Source organism: Ostrea edulis, chromosome 5 (genome assembly GCF_947568905.1).
Source record: "Ostrea edulis chromosome 5, xbOstEdul1.1, whole genome shotgun sequence".
Lineage (NCBI taxonomy): Eukaryota > Metazoa > Mollusca > Bivalvia > Ostreida > Ostreidae > Ostrea > Ostrea edulis.
Window position 1 is genome coordinate 33,976,483 of NC_079168.1, and position 20,043 is coordinate 33,996,525.

The following is a 20,043-nucleotide window of genomic DNA, read 5'->3' on the forward strand; positions in this document are numbered from 1 at the left end:
TGTCTGTCCGCGAAAACTTTAACCTTGCCCACAACGTTTAGAGGGATTGTGATAGGGCTTTTACATTTTACATGCGTATCCCATTTGACAAGATCTTTCTTGTAGTACCAACATTTTTGATCTCACGACCTTGACCTGGGAGGTTTACATACTTTTTGACAAACTTTACCCTATACCATAACTTTTGAATGGTGAGTGATAGGAGCTCTCATGTTTCACATGTGTATACCTTTTCACAAGACCTTTCTTTGGGTAACACATTTTTAACTCATAACTTTGAACTGGGAGTCTAACCTACTTTTGACAAACTTTAACCTAGGGTGTAAATTTTAATGGTTAGTGATGGGGCTTTCATATTTCACATGTATATTCCCTTTGATAATACCTTCCTTTTGGGTTTTATGATTACTTTGCTGCCATACAAACATATTTTGTTTTTTAAAATTCTTAGAAATGTCAACATGTAAAATTTTAAACCCCTGTGGTGGTCTAAGTGCCCAAGGCCCTGGGAATATGGTTGGCGTTCCATGCTCAACATATAACTGTGCACCTAGTTTGTTTCTTAAATAATCAGGTATATAAAGATCTTTAAACATATTTTCACTAAGGCTAAAAAAACAACAAAATGTTGGTTTCCACTTTCACCTCAAATTTTTTAAAGCTGTATGACCCGATGTCCATGTATTATTTTTGTACGTAATTACTTTAAAGCGGATTAATTACTTTATAAAGTTATTAACTTTCCCTTAATTACATGCTGGAAAACATCTGCATGTAAAAGAAAACAGTGAGAATATTATTTAGAAAGTAAATATAGTGTGGTACAGATATAAATCATCCCATAATAGACGTCTATAAATAGACCCACGCGCGTCAGGGGAATCCCAACATGAATTATTCACCCATACGCAACTGTCTAGTTTAAAAGCTGAAAGAGCGTAAAACAACGAATTACTAAGAGGTATTTGATATTATTATTTCTATTAAACTTATGGCACGGTACTGTTGTAACAAAATACACAGCTTTACACAGATAAGACCACCGATGATCTGAAAGTTTGAACTGGTCACGTGACTGTCACTTGAAATGGCAGAGTGATGCGGTTATTTGTAAACATCGATTTAAAATCAAATAATTTGGGTTAAAACAGGTGAAACAATGTATGATATGTCATACAGCCTCATAACTACATATATAAGGTAGTTTTTTTTTTTTGTTTTTTTTTTTTGGTTTTTGTTTTTGTTTTTTTTGTTGTTTTTTTTTTTTTTTATTTAGTAGGTTGAATAACTTTCTAATGATTTAGCATTCTACTATCCATAAAATAAAGTGATTATTTAGTAATCAAATAAAAGTTATATGATGAATCAATACATTTCTTCACTTTACTGTAAACAAAAACTGTTTCTGTGTATTGGAATCTGTCTAGTATTAGTGCATTAAATAAATAACTTAATAAGTCAAAAAATATACTCTTGTTGTAGTCATGACATTTGCAAAATCTGTGAGAATGGAAAAAAATGTGTTGGGGTCGGCAGCAAATTTTAGGGTAGCTCGGGAAAGTGGAACCTAACATATATTTTTTGTGTGGCGTAATGACCCACATAACCTTACCCTAGAGCCTGAAGTAGACGTCATAAAGTTCATAATGTTGGTACATGTTCAGGGGTTAAGAAGATTTTCAAAGAATTATTGCATTTTGACTATACAGTCCATGGTCCCTAACTCAGATGTAATAAATTTCACAATTTAGGAAGATACTTTTGTACTCATAACGATTGTATGCACAGTTCTTCTGCTAGATGACCCTGGATCTCGGAGATTTCATAATTTTTTACGGGTTTGACTCCGCCCTATCACCAAATCTCCTGACCCAAAGGACCATGGATTTCATGTTTTTAGTAATAATAATAATACCATATTTATATAGCACCCTTTTCATACACTATGTACGCTCAAGGGTGCTTTACAATGCATATATACCTTACAACAGAATGTTATACACATAATACATAGAAAATAAATAAAACATTAGAAAGCGATGATATAAAAGGTGTTATCACATGTAGTCCGTAGCTGTACCTATCCTGATTGTAGAAGCTTCTCTCTTGATTAATTATCTGCAGTGGGTTTGTTTGATGCCAAGAATAAAACATTTTCACAGTATAAATTATAAAGTCCTGCCGCAGCACCACAACCTCTGACCGGAAGTCCTGCCGTAGCACCAGAACCTCTGACCGGAAGTCCTGCCATAGCACCAGAACCCCTGACCGGAAGGCCGTGAAGTTCACATTTTAGGATGGACATCCTTGCTTATCATAGCTATATAGGTTGTCTACAAGCTCTGAGCAAATATAAGAACATTTTTACACATTTTGACCCCACTCCTCAGGCCCCAGAGGATCAGTGATTTTGTTCCCTGTCCCCATAGACGCTCTATAACAAAGATGGAAAATGGTCATTCACTTTCAAAGTTGAGCACGAGCGCCATGCAGTCCGACTAATAAAGCCCTTCTTACTAATTCATTTTGTTGTCTGACTGATAACTTAGGTAACCTAAAGGCATAGTCTTAATTCAATACATAAGCAATAAAAATTCTTAAATTCATCGATTCAATTCATTTTTACTTTTAAAAACTGTAAATAAATTTCAACCTGAAATTCTACGTATCCAGAGAAGAATCAAATATCTCAAGTAAATGCACTTCAGTGGATCAATGCTCTTATTGATGTCTTTTTAAAAGGATGCTTTCATTGAGTTCGTTTTTCCCACGGCGAAGCGATCTTAAACTTTAACAAGTTTTTTTCTATATTTCACCAGGAGTATTAGTGAACCGCGTCCACGATAATACAAATACACGCAAAGCGAAGGGTGTTAGAAATTCCCGAGATGCACATTCTTAAACATATTCAATATATCTATTCATTATATGTCCATAATATTAAACATATTCAATATATCTATTCATTATATGTCCATAATATTAAACATATTCAATATATCTATTCATTATATGTCCATAATATTAAACATATTCAATATATCTATTCATTATATGTCCATAATATTAAACATATTCAACATATATATTCATTATATGTCCATATTATTACCAGTTAAGAAACATTTTAATGAAGAATAGCACCATGCATGTATGTTGAAAAGACATATATAACAAAATATGAAAATAAAAATGAATGAATATAAAAGGGGGAAATATACACATGAGATGCAGTTCCTTTAATGATATTTAATCCCATTTCAGGAATGCAGTACACACTGCCCACTTTGCACCTTTGAATGGTCTTTTTAAAATATTTTTTATTCCCAATTACATTTTTTTTTTACTTATTTTGTTTCCAGTAATTCATTATTTTGATATTCAGAAGAATAAGTCCATTCACAGATATGAAATGCAATGCGTGTGATGAGAAATAAACTGAAAAATTTAGATTTGTGTGCGATTTACTAATAGTAACTAATTTCACCCCTCTTGGGCCTCAAGCTATTTTACAAAATCTGGTGACGCATGTGCTGAAGTCATTGCTTATCATGGAGGCGAATTTGACAGCGAAGGACTGTTGTGTTTGAAATGACGACGATTATCGTTGCTTTTGTGTGGAATTGAATGGTTTCAATATGTATTCCCTTGCGGCAAAATCATTCATGAATTGATTTATGTAAGTTTTTGAACGGTTCACATCAAATGTAAGCTGAAATAAATTCAAACCGAAGCGCGACGAATTTCCCACATACTTTATGAAGGCTTGGACAGAAACGAGGGGGATAGAAAGACCGAATATAAATAACCCCCTCGTTTCCACAGAAACTATCACTGGATAAGTCACAAAACTGTTTGTCGCGCGCGTCTAAATTTGAAGCGATAAGTTTGGAGAAATATAATTCATCAACACGTTCAATATCTTCTAAGAATTCATGATCTTGATAAAGAGCAATTTCTGGTGGTATACTTATCGATGTTGCTGTGGAAGTTTGGCTCATTTCGTGACATTTCCCAAGCACTTTCACTTTGACCGGAAATGTAAACACGTCTGCTTTCACTTTCAAATTAGATCGACAAATGAAGTCGTAACAATTTGAATATTGCAAGCAATTAAAGATAGGAAATAATATTTGTGCCTTTTTGTAATACATACATCAAATGCAAGGCAAAGAGGAAAAAATATAACAATTTTCCTCGCGTTTTTTTTTTTATTGTGACGCAAACATCTAGAGATTTCTATCGCCGATTTCTCATTATGACGTGCTGTTGCATCTGGACCCCTTTTCGCAGTCGCAGTCACATATATGTTTCAATGTCTACCTATTACTGGAATGTATATTTATCTTGTAAAGGCAATTTTGTCATGATTGAGTCCATTTAAGGCCGAGTATAGATCTACCTTAAGATTTGTAAATGTTCCATCGCTTGCTTCTATTGTTTGGAACTATTGATGAACGACAATTACGAATAATGTTATCATTTAGAACAGTTTAAATGACACCCATAATTGAACGCTATTTAATAAATTTATCACTTGCGTGCATCTTCACAAGTCAAGGGTTATTGATTCGTTACTTCGCACTGTTAGTGCGAGGTAACGAATCAATAACCCCTGACTTGTGAAGATGCCTTGCGTGTAGCATTGAAAAACTAAATCTTTGCTTACAAATGCTCTATATAGTGAACATTTACAAAGTTCCCACGGTATGCGAGTAAATTACCTCCAGAGAAGAAAAACTTAAGAGTGTCCCAGATTACAATAACAGAATGCAGAATGAGCTGTCCGACTCAGCTATATGCCGGTGTTTAAATCTGTCATTGCTGAACATTCAGAAATTTGATTCAACTATAAATATTAATAAAAATTTACTCTTAAAACATTATATATACACAAATTCTCTACTTTTTAGCTCACCTGAGCTGAAAGCTCAAGTGGGCTTTTCTGATCGCCTGTTGTCCGTCCTTCTGTCTGTCTGTAAACTTTTCTTCTCCAGAACCACAGGGCGAATTATAACCAAACTTGGCCAAAAGCATCCTTGGGTGAAGGGCTTTCAAGTTTGTTCAAATGAAGGGTCATGCCCCCTTCAAAGGGGAGATACTCACAAAAATAGGGTGGGGTCATTTAAAAATCTTCTCAAGAACCACTGACCCAGAAGAGCTGAAAATTACATGAAAGCTTCCTGACATAGTGCAAATTCAAGTTTGTTAAAATCATGGCCCCGGGGGTTGGTGGGGCCACAATAAGGGATCAAAGTTTTACATACAAATATATATGGGAAATCTTTAAAAACTACTGGGCCAGGAAAGTGGAAATTTACATGAAAGCTTTATGACATAGTGCAGATTCAAGTTTGTCAAAATCATGACCCCCGGGAGTAAGATGAGGCGACAATAGGGGATCAAAATTTTACATACAAATATATCGGGAAAATCTTGAAGAATCTTCATCTCAAGAACCGCTGAGCCAGAAAAACTGAAATTTACATGAAAGCTTTCTGACATGGTGCAGATTAAAGTTTGTGAAACTCATGGCCCTTGGGGTTAGGATGGGGCCACACAAGGGGATCAAAGTTTTACATACATTGTTACTAATAAATAGAAAAAACTCTTTAAAAATTTTCTCCTTAAGAACCATTAGGCTAAAGAAGTTTACATTTGCACAAAAGCTTCCTGACATAGTGCAGATTGAAGTTTGTAAAAATCATGGTCCCCGGGGTAAGATGGGGCCACAGTAGGGGATAAAATTTTTACATACATGTACAAATATATAGGGAAAATCATTAAAAATCTTTAAAATCACTGGCCAGGGAAGTTTACATTTACATGAAAGCTTCATGACATAGTGCGGATTCAATTTGTAAAATCATGGCCCCCGGGAGTAGGTTTGGGCCACAACAGGGATCAAAGTTGTACATGCGAAAAGGAAAAAAATCTTTAAATATGAGCCAAGGTGACTCAGGTGAGCGATGTGGCCCATGGGCCTCTTGTTTGTTTGTTTTTTATCTCGTACTCTAATAAATTTATCGAGAAATGCGAGGAAAGGGGATTACTGTAAAATTTCCATATACATGTACATATTCGCGCGATTTAGAGCAAAAATCTATTTTCTGTAAGTCAAAGAGGGTGTTGCGACGAAGCGGGAATTTCACTCGTGACGTAGAACTGACCTTCATCAGGTACTAAGGGCAAGCCTAATACATTTTATGTGTCAATACATTATACATTTAGTATCACATAAATAGTTTTAAAATCGTGAAAATTAGATTGTGGTTTTTTCTCCTCTTCTAAGTATCAGAAACAATGTATACGGTTACATGTTACGAGTGTATCAAATATTTGATATTCTATACTACTACAGTCTAACACAACTTTTCCCCGCAATTACGTCACAGTTGCTGAGCGCAGACATTATCGGTCACGTGACGCATCCGCCATTACAACCGTGAAACCGTGAGCGTCCTTAGAAATGTACACAGGTGGAGGTGGAGAATCGTGTGCGGTTTTTAACTGCACTAATAACAGAAAGAAACTGTATTTATGGAAGCAGTCTATATGCCAAGAACATGGTGATATTCCTCACAAAGACTGCCCCTGCGTCGTGCCATACAGCCTGCACACGATGCCGAAAATAGAAGAAGAGAAACTGAAATGGCAGCGGGCATTACATCGACACGATTTGCCAAAGAATGTGTTGGTGTGTTCAACGCATTTTATTGACGGGCGACCAACAGCACGAAACCCAACGCTCAGTCTGAATTTAGGTTTGTTTACAACTTCGCCGTATGATATAGTTTTAAAATAGAAAGTACAGAAGACCAGGCCTGTCTACACATTCACCCCGCTGCATGTAGGCCTGTTAATGTTATGACCCACCACGTTTCAGTATAATTTTTTTTTTTTAGAGTTTGACATATACATTGTATCTCTTCAGTGTGTACACATGCATAAGAACTTGGTTAATTATGTTTTAATATGAAAGAAATTTAACAGCAATTATGAAAGGTTATGTGTAATTTGAACTATTTTCGAAAAAGCAAAATTTGGATCATAACTCAAAGACTACCAAGAGCTTGACAGATAGGGTTATATTCAAAATTTGTCTTTGTTATAGTAAGGCTGTATACTAAGACCATTGAGTTAGTAGGACAATTTTAACTTGTTGTGTTTGTATAAATATTAAAACATCATACAAATATTACAATCATCCTGAGTAAAAATAACACATCTGAAGGTTGGTAATTCTAATCAGGGCCATACTGCATATAGTTGAGCAACTTGAGGGTAACATTTTACCCTGAGAAAACCATTGTCAATCAGACTGTTGTCAATTGAGGCACATATGAGATCAATCTAATTAAAATCAGTCTCAGATCTTCTCTAACTGTTACACTGGAACGGTTAGAGAAGAGCTGATTTTAATTAGATTGATCTGAGATTGACAATGGGATGACATTTTCAATCAACTACATGTATAATATCATATTTCAATTTTTCAAAGCGCTCAAATGGCATCTTCTACAAATCTACAGTGAACCGTACACACTCAAATTTGACGCATGTTATAATTTTTACAATATCACATGTCAAGTAATGTTTCCTGTTGCAAGATAAATATTACCCTGGATCACATGCTTTTTACTCTCAAGGTGAAACATGTTTTGTCAATTGTTTCTTGGCCAATCAGATTAAGTATTTTACATTAGGTCAATTAAAATTATCCCCACCAGCCCCTCAAAAAAGGGTCCACCTCGATTTTTTTTTCAAAAAAATAAAATCCTCCAACCCATCCCATATTTTTTGTGACCCCCAGATGATAATCTACTAATTCAGTTGAATTGGCCTTAATTAAAGTGTAACAAAGAAGTATGTATTCCAAGTCTGTTACTTTTTTTATTAAAAAAAATTATCATGAATGTAATTCTATTATAGCTGTAGTTACTATATCTGTGTAAACTTTTATATATTTATATTTTAAGAATGCATTGTAGGTTATAAAGCTCCCGTCAAAGTTGGCCGTCGACTTCTGAAGAGAAAGTTTGTTGCACAGTAATTAGAGATGGTGGGAACAGATGGGTATGTATTATTTTTTTTTACTCCAATTGATCATAGAGCAGATATAAGCCAATTTTATGTCAAGTAAAGCAAATTTTTGAACTGTCATTGATGAAAATATATTAGAGGTTGAAATATATATATATATTATTAGCTTACCTGAGCCAAAGGCTCAAGTGAGCTTTTCTGATCAAAATTTGTCTGTCATCGTCATAAACTTTTCACATTTTCGACTTCTTCTCAAGAACCGCTGGGCCAATTTCAACCAAACTTGCCACAAAACATCCTTAGGTAAAGAGCTTTCAAGTTTTTTTCAAATGAAGGGCCTCGTCCCTTTCAAAGGGGAAATAATCACAAAAATGCTAAAATAGGATGGGGTCATTTAAAAATCTTCTCAAGAACCATTGAGCCAGAAGAGCTGAGATTTACATGAAAGCTTCCTGACATAATGCAGATTTCAGTTTGTTAAAATCATGGCCCCAAGAGGTAGGATGGGGTCACAAGAGAGGGGGGGGGTGTCAAAATTTTGCATACAAATATATAGGGAAAATCTTTAAATATGAGCCAAGGTGACTCGGGTGAGCGATGTGGCCCTTGGGCCTTTTGTTTAAAGATAAGTACATGCACTAGATCTATAACACTCCTGATGCACTCTTGAATCAGTTCATCAGAAGGATTTGATGGATAATTCACTTTCTGTTTCAGTGTTTTTGGGGTGTTATTTTTGTGCAACATATGAGACACTATTCCCAAATTATAAATACAACACACTGAAACAATTCATGAAAAGTCAGGGTTTGTAGGGGGCCAAAATAAGGCCCCTTTCCAATGTTAAAAAAACAAGTATTCCTCCAAATTTTTGTTTTAAAATTCCCAAACAATAGAAAAAAAATCAAACTAGGTTACACTTAATTGTTCATAAATCATCAAAAGCCCACAGATTACAATTTTTGCTTCAAAATTGTTAAGTAAACCTTTTTTTTTTTGGCCTCTGCTTATTTAAATGAGGAAATGAGGTAAGCTTTGACCTAAATATAAGTCAGAGGGAGTCCAATTATTCCTTAGATTTAATGCACTGGTTTGGTTTTCCCCCTACTTCTTTGATCCATAGAACATTTTTCCAAATTTCATGCAATTGTCACTATTTCTCCCAATTGGAAAGGCCCAGACCCTTGAAATCAAGACCTTAAAAAACTCTGAAAGTGTAAATTAATACACACTACAATACCACATGTATTGATTTACATACAGATAGGTTTTTTTGTTTTTGTCACTTTATGTTATAATGTACACTTTATATTGTAGGAGTGAACATGAAAAGCAACAAAAGGTGGTTGCTGCTGCAGATGATGTTGAAACTCTCAACATTATTCAAACTGAACCACGATGACATCTTTTTCAACGTAGACGAGCATAACAGAAAGCAGATCTGCAGGCACACAGTGGATAGATCCCACACTACATGAGCATGAATATGCTAGGCCGTGCATTTCAGGAGCCAGGGATACAGGAACACAGACGAGACCCAGGACAAAGGAGTAAACTGTAGCACTCTGCATATACGCCTCACCACTGCTGACATATCATCTGACTCCTTAGCTTTGTTATACACAGGACTGCCTTTAAACACTTTCAGAACATTTGTCAGTGTAATGCAAAATATGGACGACCCATTGAAGTTTACCATGCCAGTTTCAGAACAAGTTTTGTTGGTGCTAATGAAATTAAGGCTTAATCTACTGTTTGCAGATCTTGCCAATAGATTTGGAATATCCGAGTCTTATGCGTGCACCATTTTCAATCAAAGACTCTCTTTTATGGCTTCAAAACTGAAAAACTTAATTGTTTGGCTTCCACGTGAAACAATTAGAGCCACCATGCCAAAATCTTTTCGTGAGAACTATCCAAAAACCACAGTCATAATTGATTGCGCTGAAACTTTCATCCAACGAGCAAAAAACTTGAAGACAAGAGGAGAAACATACAGCCACTACAAGTCCAACAACACAGGAAAGTATTTGGTTGGTATTGCACCACATGGACAGATTATGTTTATATCTAAAGGCTTTGGAGGAAGATCTAGTGATAAAGCAATTGTGGAAGAGTCTGGCATTTTAAATTACCTTCTTCCTGGGGATGAAATTATGGCGGATCGAGGTTTTACCATTGATGACTTACTCTTTCCCTTGAAAGTGAAACTTAATATTCCAGCTTTTACGAAAGGTAAAGACCAACTTTCAGAAGAGGATGTAACAGAGACAAGACGAATTGCCACTGTACGGATTCATGTGGAACGGGCTATTAGACGTTTAAAAGTGTTCCGCATACTTAGTCAGGTAGTTCTTGTTACCTCTGTTAAGAAACTCAGTGACTACTTGATTGTTTGTGCTGCATTGGTTAATCTGAGATCTGACCTTATCAAAGATAAAGATGATAACTGATGGTTATGCTAAAATTTTAAACTCTAGTCAGCTTCACTAATGTTAATGATGCATGCATTAACATATTGTAATATGATATTATGTAATAATTCCAATGTTATAAGTTTGATTGGACAAAAATAAAGCTGAACGATAGTTTACACATCAATAAATCCGAAAACGCGATGTATTCATACACGCCTGAAAACAAATAACATAGTGCGGGGAAACTATTCAATTTTTTTCAATTGTTACTAAAGTGAATGTCAGAATTGGAATTATAAGAATCAAACATTCTTTTAAAAGAATTTATCGATGTGTAAACTCCGGACATTTTACTCACAAATTTAAATAAAAGTGCTTCGCACTTTTATTCAGTTTGTGAGTAAAATGTCCGGAGTTTACACATTGATAAATTCTTCAAAAAGAATGTTTAATCCTATACAAGTTCATAATGTTTTATTTTTTCACAGCCTTGAAATCTCTTAAATGCCAATGTATTTTGGACATATATTTGATTAATCTTTGTAAATTACAACCATATTTGGAAATTCAGTATCATTTATATGATATACTGTACATTATATTAATACTAGCTCTAAGTTTTTGGTGTAGAATTTTTTTGTTGCAAAATTGCATAGGCTTTTAATGAAGTAAAATTACATTATTGTCTTCCCGAACAAAAATTGATTTCTATATATAATGCTTTATATTCAACAGAACCAAAATCCTTATTTTGATGAAATCTTGAACTTAATTTTGATTTTATCAATGACTATGGTTAAAGTTGCATACAAAACTATCATAATAGTACATATTTACAACCAAATAAAACTTTCAGATTGAGAGCTATCATAACTTTAAAGTGAATGACATATTTATTATCAAGATATTTGTGTATGATTAAAGTTAATACTGTAAATACTGTGTGTGGTTTTATCACTTGTTTCAAATATCATTAGGCTGCTCCTTGTAGCCTTTTTATTATTGAACATTTTAAGTTTAAAAAGACTTAATACATGCTCAGTAATGAATAACTAACACAGATTGAAAAGACATTTGACTGTATAATTTCAGCAATCATGTTATCAAAAACACAATCCTTTTCAATATGCATGTATTCAATTTGAAAATTTAATATATTTTTTACTAATCGTCAATCTGCCAGATTCAAAGTCATCAACTACTCTCGGTAAAAGTTTGTTGAAGTAAAATAAGCGTAGTCTTGAAATTGCCGATTCACAAAACTGTTGGTCATGTTGTACTTCAATGACCTTGTATTCATTAGTTGTCCATATAACAAGTTTGCACAACTGCATATGTGTTACATGCAAAGTTAATTGTATTTGTAGGTAATAACCCCTTGAACTATTATGTTTAACATACATTGTACCATTTTCCAAGGATTTCACAACATCATATCTACCAACTGTAAATAAACTGTCAAGTGTCTGGTCATCCTTAAGTATTGGGCATTTTATTTCTAAAACACACTGTGAACCATCAACACCAGTTATTATTCCATCTGGGGGAAACACTTAACCAGGGCTCTTCAAATGAAACTATAGTACCTGCATCTTCTATATGCAATCCTGATGAACGCAATTGTTGTTTGGCAAGAATTTCACCTTCCTGGCCATGCTTGGTGAATTTGTTTCCTTTGAAGGAAGGATATAAGTGTTCTCTAATGAAGTTATCACTGTTTGTAGTGTCGCGGATGGGAACCTTGTTCGCACTACTGCCAGTTATTCTAATTTTTCTACTGTTGTGCCACAATTCTGATTCACTTTGTGAAATAGTTGGCATTGATAATGACTTGATTTGAGCATCAGTGAGTTTTATGTACTTATTATAAAATTGACTACACTTTTTACATGATAGATCACCAACATGCTCAGTATGGGGTTCAGAGGAAGGCTCAAATAGAGTTGTGTCTAATTTTGCATGCACAGATTTACTTAAAAGTGAATTTTTTAAAGAAAATAATTCTTTAAGTTCAGAATTTTCCACAAAATATTTTAGAGATTGGTGAGACACAAACATTGGAAATACTGATTTTGTGTTCTGTGGTTTTTCAGCATTATTGTTAATGTCACTGCCATATTTAGGTCTTTTAAAGTCCATCTCCTCCAGTACACCCGGCTCCAGGTTTCTCGTTGAACCCTTGTTCCATTGCATATACTCATCGGTACAGGACTTTCCTGTTAGACCCAGCTTCACAGCATATTCAATTTTCCAGAGAAGTGCACCTACGTGGCTACACGTTTTACTGTTCCCCGCCATGCATGAACAGCCACCAGTTAAAATCGTGCCAACCATGTCACAGAGTACCCATGCATTGTGAAAGTCTGAGTTTACTTTTTGTGACGGACGCACTTCTGATTTTAGAACAGCCCTATCTTTGATGGCGAAATGAAGAATTTTCCCAACGGAACCGCTCTTAAAATAATTATAACTGTCCAACGATTTGTAATTTTTCATTTCTTCGCCGTCACAAGCTCTACTCAAAATCAAATAATTGTAAATATCGCCGTACTCTACTTGCGGCCATTCGCGAATATCATCCTTCCATTCTTGGTGTTTGACGTCTTTTGGGGACGAAATCAATCGATCCATGTCATTTTTACATTGATGTTGATTCATATTTTACGTAAACAAAAGATCTGATAGAGTTTCATATAGTATACTGTGGTAGTGAGCTTATTATTACAGTTGTATATGTTACCGGTGAATGGTTGCTACGGAGTTCGATTAACCAGCGTCACGGATGTAATGGCGGCTACGTTAGAAACGACACCTCTCGGGGTGAAATTTTACTAAGGGAAGTAACTGAAAAAAGTCGTGTATACTAGAATGTATTATTTTGTAAAACCAACAGTTAACAACTGTACACGACTCTGACCACAAACAAAATATGGGAAGTTTAATACGCATTAATGCAATTCAAGAAAATTATATGTGCATGCACCTGGAAACATTAATTCACCATTGCAATATGCTACTGGAATATATAACATCTTATCCACTCAAATTGTTTAAAGGTTATTTACCTTGTTTGGTCTTAAAGTTTTTCTTTCAAGCTTTGCAAAGTTCACAACGGTTTTTCGTGAAAGACACCATATTATACCTTTGTCAACACCTTTCACTCAGAAAAACATACAAGTTCTCGTTAGCAACCTTGACTATTAAAACATAGGTATTGCATGCTGTATTCGGCGTGTTTACAGCGAATCCTATTCACAAACTAAACAGTGTCCAGGTTGGAAGTTGATTTCAAACTCGGCACGTTGTAATAAACAGAGATTTGACCTAAAACATGTATAAAAACTAGAAGTGTGTTTCAATTAAGAAAAAATCTAGATGGAAAACCTAATATGAAAACAAATTGTGTTCGTGAGGGATTCGAACCCGGTCGTTTAAAAAATAAAAAGGACTCGTGTTCACCTATAAAATTCGACGATCTTACCCACTGAACCACGCAGTAGCTCATACATTTCTAATGAAAATTAACGTACAGGTGAAGAGGGAAAAAATATCAGTGAAGTCGTTTCGATTTTTTGAATTTTACTAAAAAATGCCCCCGTGAAACAAAATTTCAACGCGACAGTTTTTTAGCGGAAAAACTCGAAGAACATATTCATGCTCAATTCATTTTGTTTCACGGAGGCAGTTTTTCTGAAATTCTGGGATACCCCTCCATTTTAACGCTAAAAATCATATAAATCGCTTATTGCTTGATTTAAACTCGAATTATTTTGGCAAATTTTGTCTATTCACGTCTTTTAAACTTATTTTCAAAAATATTTGAATCAAGACATAGTTCCAATTGGTTTTATCATATATTTGATTAATGGTATACACGCGACGGAATAGGCGATTTTTTTTCTAAAACAAAAAGATAAGATGAACAAAGAAACGTGTTGTTTAGTTTAGAATAACACTTTCCACAAATTTACGAATAATTAATCATTGTAATAACAAAGTAATTAGGCGTTTTCTGCAATTATTGAGTTACTGCCTTTTCATGAATATGAATGAAGGAAGTGCGTAATTAAGCTCAACGCGCATGTCCGCGGGAAATCAGGAGGAAGAAGAGGTATGTGCTATTTGTTTACTTTATCGACTTTGAAAAGAGGGTCATTTGAATATTTATCTTTACGTAGGACATTGTTAACACTGGCAGCTTTAATAGATAACCATCTTATAAAAATAAGACGATTGCCATCTTAGATCTCGACTAGTACGATGTTTTGAACTACATACTTTGCTTCACGAAACATATGGGGCACCGAAGGGAATACATAAATTCATTGCTGAATATAGATCTATTTTGTAACGAATACTGTTAGAGTAAATTTACGCTTTAAGAAACCAATAATTCATGTTGGTTTTGACAAATTGATGAAACACATTCTCATAAAATACTACCCCCTTCCAAAAAACAATGTAAACCATGCATTTACTACTATTCACACATACAATGTAGGCCTATATAGAATATAATATACTTGTGGTACTAGAGCTTTGTAGACGTGCAATGCATTGTAATTTAATTGTCTCTCTTACATGTTTTTTTCTTCTTCCAAAGCTGGTACTATATTTATTATATTACCCATCTTTACAATTAATAAATGCCATTAAGGCGTATATATTTATATAGATCTAAATATATAATACTTCAGAAGTTTCATTGGTATTCACAAGAAGTCCACGTTGTAAATAAATGTAAAAGTCCATTAAGACCAAGTGTATGTCCTAGAAAATTAGATGGGAGATCTACTCAACCTCAAGCCCATTAAGGGGAGGGGGGCGCAAATGGCACTATAGACCCACACAGGGAGATGTGGTAGTTCTTGCTCATTATGAGAGATAAAGGGACTGAGTACATATAAAAGACAAAGTAATTTTTTCAATGAAATTGATATATGCAAAATGCTTTCATATAATTAAAACATAAATCATTGACTTTAATAATTATGTGTTGCAGGCACACATAGAAATAACAGATGAGGAAAGGAAAGAATTGATAATGCAGCTAACATTTCTTCCAAAACATTGATTATGCAGCAGGTCTGACAAGGAGAATTTCATCCTCATCCCCAGGATCAAACACAGTTTAGAGGGTCAAATGGGTGCCAGTCTCAGTACCCTGCAAGTTTAACATGCTGAATATATCTTTACAAATGTACTGGCTAACTTAAATTTGATATAACAGTCAGCTTGTTCGACAACTACAAAGGTACTATCAGATACTATATTGACTGTAGGATTTCTACTTCTAGTCCTTCATGAGCTGGTGCTTCAAATGTATGCTTTGCCACAGGATTTGCAACAAGGGTGTGGTGCATATTAGAAGTTTTATCCTCTGAGATCATGGGTGCCTTGGTTTTGGATTGAGGCGGGACTTCAAATATTACTGCACCCTTGAAAAAATGTAAAAACAAAATGTTTGTGAAACGCTAGTGGTAATAAAGAACAAGTAAAGTAAAACAAGGTCAAAAACTTTGGTACTAAATCAAAATGATAAAGTTTTAGTCAAATTCCAAGGTCACAGACATGTTAATAATTGAAATGTCTTTCCAAAAAGAATTTATATACCAAATTCCTTAAAAGTACTCCAAAGGTCACAACGTTGGTACCAAAAAAAAAAAAGGGTCTTGTCATTAAGAGGCCCACAGGCCTTATCGGTCACCTGAATACTAGTGAAAAAGTATCACTACTTCCATGGGCTAGGAAAACTAGAAAAAATTTCCTGTTCTGAATATCTAAGTTAAATTTTAATGTTCAACAACAGTATAAAACTTGAGAAGAAGATTTTTGAAAATTGGTCAATTTGGGACAGTTTTTGTCCCGCCCCTAAGGCCCCAGCGGTGCCGAAGACCTGAAATTTACAATTATGTCCCCTTTGTCCCAAAGATGCTTCTTATCAAATTTGAAAAGAATTGGACAGGTAGTTATCAGGAAGAAGTTAAAAATGTTCAATTGTTACTGCACGACAGACGACAACCGATTGCAATAGGTCACCTGAGTTTACCCTAAAAAGGGTCTTGACATAAGGAATGCACATATGAAATGTGAGGGTCATACCATGTATCACTTGGGGTGAAATATTGCCTATGTTAGGTTTTCTTAAAGTAGGTCAAACTCGAAAGTCACGAGATCAAAACTTTGATTGCAAAAAAAGTCTAATCACGGAATGCACACATGAAATATGAAAGTGCCATTCAAAAATAAGGGGTAGGTAAAGTTTTTTGCACATAGAAGGGCAAAATCATTATCCCCCCACACTTAAGCTGTGGGGCAAAATTATATAAAGAATTTTAGTGCACAAATACAATTGTGTGCATGTGTCTTCATTATTGAATACCACTTCAGTTGGATTGAGTCTTTGAGGTACACGTAATTCCCATGTCTTACAATCAAGACGACCAAATATATATGTAACTTAAAAAAAATTTCAAATCTGGTTCATAAAAATAAAAATGCACACAATAATGTAGTTAGATCTACTGGGTAACCAAAACAATCATAATTGCCATATCAAATTTTGCATGATGTAACAACCATGTAGTGATACATGACTAATTCAATAAACGTCATAAAGGGGAAAGTCGTGTCAAGGAAAAAAGTCAGCATTTTATAAGCAGTTTCCTCTAAACATAGAAAAGGAAGATCCCATTGTTTATGTAAAGTTAACAATACTTGCTGTCTCACTGTGCAATATATGTTTTTAACACATGTGCTAATAAGTATTCTTGCTCCCATAATTTTTCAATTCTTGTCATGTTATGAGTCAAGAACAATGAAAACTATGTATTGAATTACAAGAAATATGCCCTGTCCATAAAGTAATGCCAATGGTGTGTTAACTTTGGTAGCAGAAAAATATGACTACAGTCTAGCTACAGCAAATTTAATATTGTATAGACACTGTCATATAGTTTTGAAATATGTTCATGTCACTCTGAATAGGAGTCAATTTTCAAATCTGGATTTCTTATCCTCTTCTAATTGAGTGGAAGTTGAAACTTGGATAGTATGTTTCATCATCATCTCCTTTTAAAGTGCCAGATTCCTCTGATATGAAAATACTCAATCTAAAATAAACAAAAATATCAGTAAAACTAACGGATGCTCCCCAAATTGCAACTTAACTTCATATGATGAATGACTTGCACAGTGATCAATAACTGTTGAAATATTGTTGAAAGGAAGGTTTCTTTACAATTGTGAGATATGTTGAATGATGTATACCTTGAGAGACCTTGGTCCAAAAGATCAATAACTGTTGAAATATAGTGGAAATCTGAAATGAAGTATTTTCATCTATATGGTATATGTTCTGATTGACCTAGACCTTTACAAAATGACCTTGAGTGACCTTTGCTTGAAAGACATTTGCTTATTACTTATTTGTAGGATCTACAATGTACCTGTTCAAAAACTGATGAAATAAAAAACTTTTTACTTATGTAAGGTATATGTTCTGAGTGACCTTGGCCTTTCCAAGATGACTTTGGTCCAAAAGTCCCTGTCTCAAGGAATATTTGTGATCAATTATGATCAATATCTGATGAAAGGTTTAGGATATGGGAACTTCTATATAAAAAATTGTTGAAATAAGGAAATTTTATGTGTCCTGAGTTACCTTGACCCTTCCAAAATATTCTTTAAAGTCCTTGTCAAGGAACATTTTTGATTAATTATATCAATTTCTGATGAAAAGTTTAGGAGATATGAGCTTGGACAGACAGATGGACAGATATACATACACACATACATATCCTCTCTGGGCCCTATGGACTCTTGAGTCCGGCAGATATAACAGCGACTATATGCTCTCATAGGAAATGTTTGGGAAGCATAAAAACTGTATCAAGTATCAAGAATTTCAAAAAGGCACAGTCAAGCACATCTTCAGTGTATCCATATTAAACAACTGTACAAAGTTTGAGGAACGTTGATCAAGTTAGAGGTGTGAGAGGAGTTGATTACACAAAGTAGGTATCATATTACTGGGATACCTGCCAACCACCCCCCCCCCCCCCTTTCACTATTTTATAAGCCCACATTGTGCAACCCAGCCAACAAATATGGAAAAAAATTATCTGGACTTACACAAAATTAACTAGCTTAGATTCAGGATCAACACATAGATAATTACTGATACTCATTCATATGGATTCAGAAAGGATGATGCACACTTTGGTTTTCTTAATGTACAGAAGTTTTTTTGTATCATTTTCATTAAATTTACATCATCTATAAGGGAAATCAATTTTTTGTTTATTTTGGATTTTAGAGTAATTGACGGCAATTAAAAGGGTGACCGATCCAGAAATCAGGTGGGACACATCGACTGATGTTATTTATACCGGGTACTGCTGTCTTTATCCCGCAACATAGCACCGGAGCAGATTTTGCCGAAATCTCGTTGCATTCCTGTCGCTTCGCTCGCTACGCTCGCGAAGCTCAGTGGTAGTATTTATGCCCATTTCTCATATATTTCTACTTTATTGATAAAATTGCCGACTCCTGTGCCTAACCACACATTACAAACCTGTCAAGTAGAAAAGTTGTAGATGAACTTTATATTCTCCCTAACAGCATTCCACTGAGCATAGTGTTCTCCAATATATATTCTTTCTCTGCTCCTTTCTCTTTCCTATTTCCTCTTTTCTTTCTGACAATTGGCTCCCAAACGGTCTACCACGCTTTCGCGACACCATATTTGTTTATAAATCTAAATATGGCTCTCGGTGTCACGTGGTAGTTTAATATTCAAAAAGAGGCATTACTTTCCTGGCATGAAAGTAATTAATTATAATTTTACATCTTTTTAACGCGCTCGATTTCAATTACGTAAATTGCAACAAGTTCTTAACTTTATTCAATAAACAAAATAAATAAATTTCCCTTTTGATTTTAATTGACGCAAATTACAGCGTGTATACCTTTAACTTAATTTTATCAATCTTTCATGCGACACCTTTAAGGAAATTAACATGAGACGTGCAACACCTTCTTTAGATTTAGTATCCACAATTGATGAAAATTCAGCTTTGCGCCCTAGGCCCCTTACCTTGCCTTGATTAGCCCAGGCTCCACACCCTTGCTTTGATTACCCCTTACCTTCGCGCCCTAGGCACAGGTCCCTCGCCTTGATTAGCCCTTAGCTTCGTGAACTGGACCTAAGCCCCTCGCCTTGATTAGCCCTTAGCTTCGCGATTACGTCCCTGTTGATAATATCTCTCTGGTGTCAGCGTATGGAACAAAGAATATGTAGAATGCACCACTTAAGATGTGAATGTTAACACACTGCTTTTAAAAAATAAAATACATGTTACATAACTCCGTAAATAGAATACATGTTACATAACCCCATAAATAAAATACATGTTACATAACCCCCAAAATAAAATACATATTACATAACCCCCAAAATAAAATACATATTACATAACCCCCAAAATAAAATATATGTTACATAACCCCCAAAATAAAATACATGTTACATAACTCCCAAAATGAAATACATATTACATAACCCCCAAAATAAAATACATGT

General features: G+C 34.7%; 1 protein-coding gene across 2 annotated transcripts; it reads left to right on the forward strand.

The window, feature by feature from the left end:
* The first annotated feature begins 1,210 nt into the window (after positions 1-1,210).
* Positions 1,211-10,638, forward strand: LOC125649235 (uncharacterized). 2 transcript variants are annotated; one of them, XM_056165863.1, is made up of 3 exons: positions 1,211-6,764; positions 7,992-8,076; positions 9,361-10,638. In XM_056165863.1, exon 3 carries the CDS (start codon positions 9,708-9,710, stop codon positions 10,494-10,496), a length of 789 nt encoding a protein of 262 aa, XP_056021838.1. In that variant the 5' UTR covers positions 1,211-6,764; positions 7,992-8,076; positions 9,361-9,707; the 3' UTR covers positions 10,497-10,638. The 2 variants fall into 2 exon arrangements, with proteins under 2 accessions (XP_056021838.1, XP_056021837.1); XM_056165862.1 differs by having other exon boundaries at positions 1,211-8,076.
* Positions 10,639-20,043: the final 9,405 nt, after the last annotated feature.

Coding starts and splice junctions, on each gene's coding strand:
- LOC125649235 (XM_056165862.1), top strand. CDS start 9,708: ATGCAAAATATGGACGACCCATTGAAGTTTACCATGCCAGTTTCAGAA.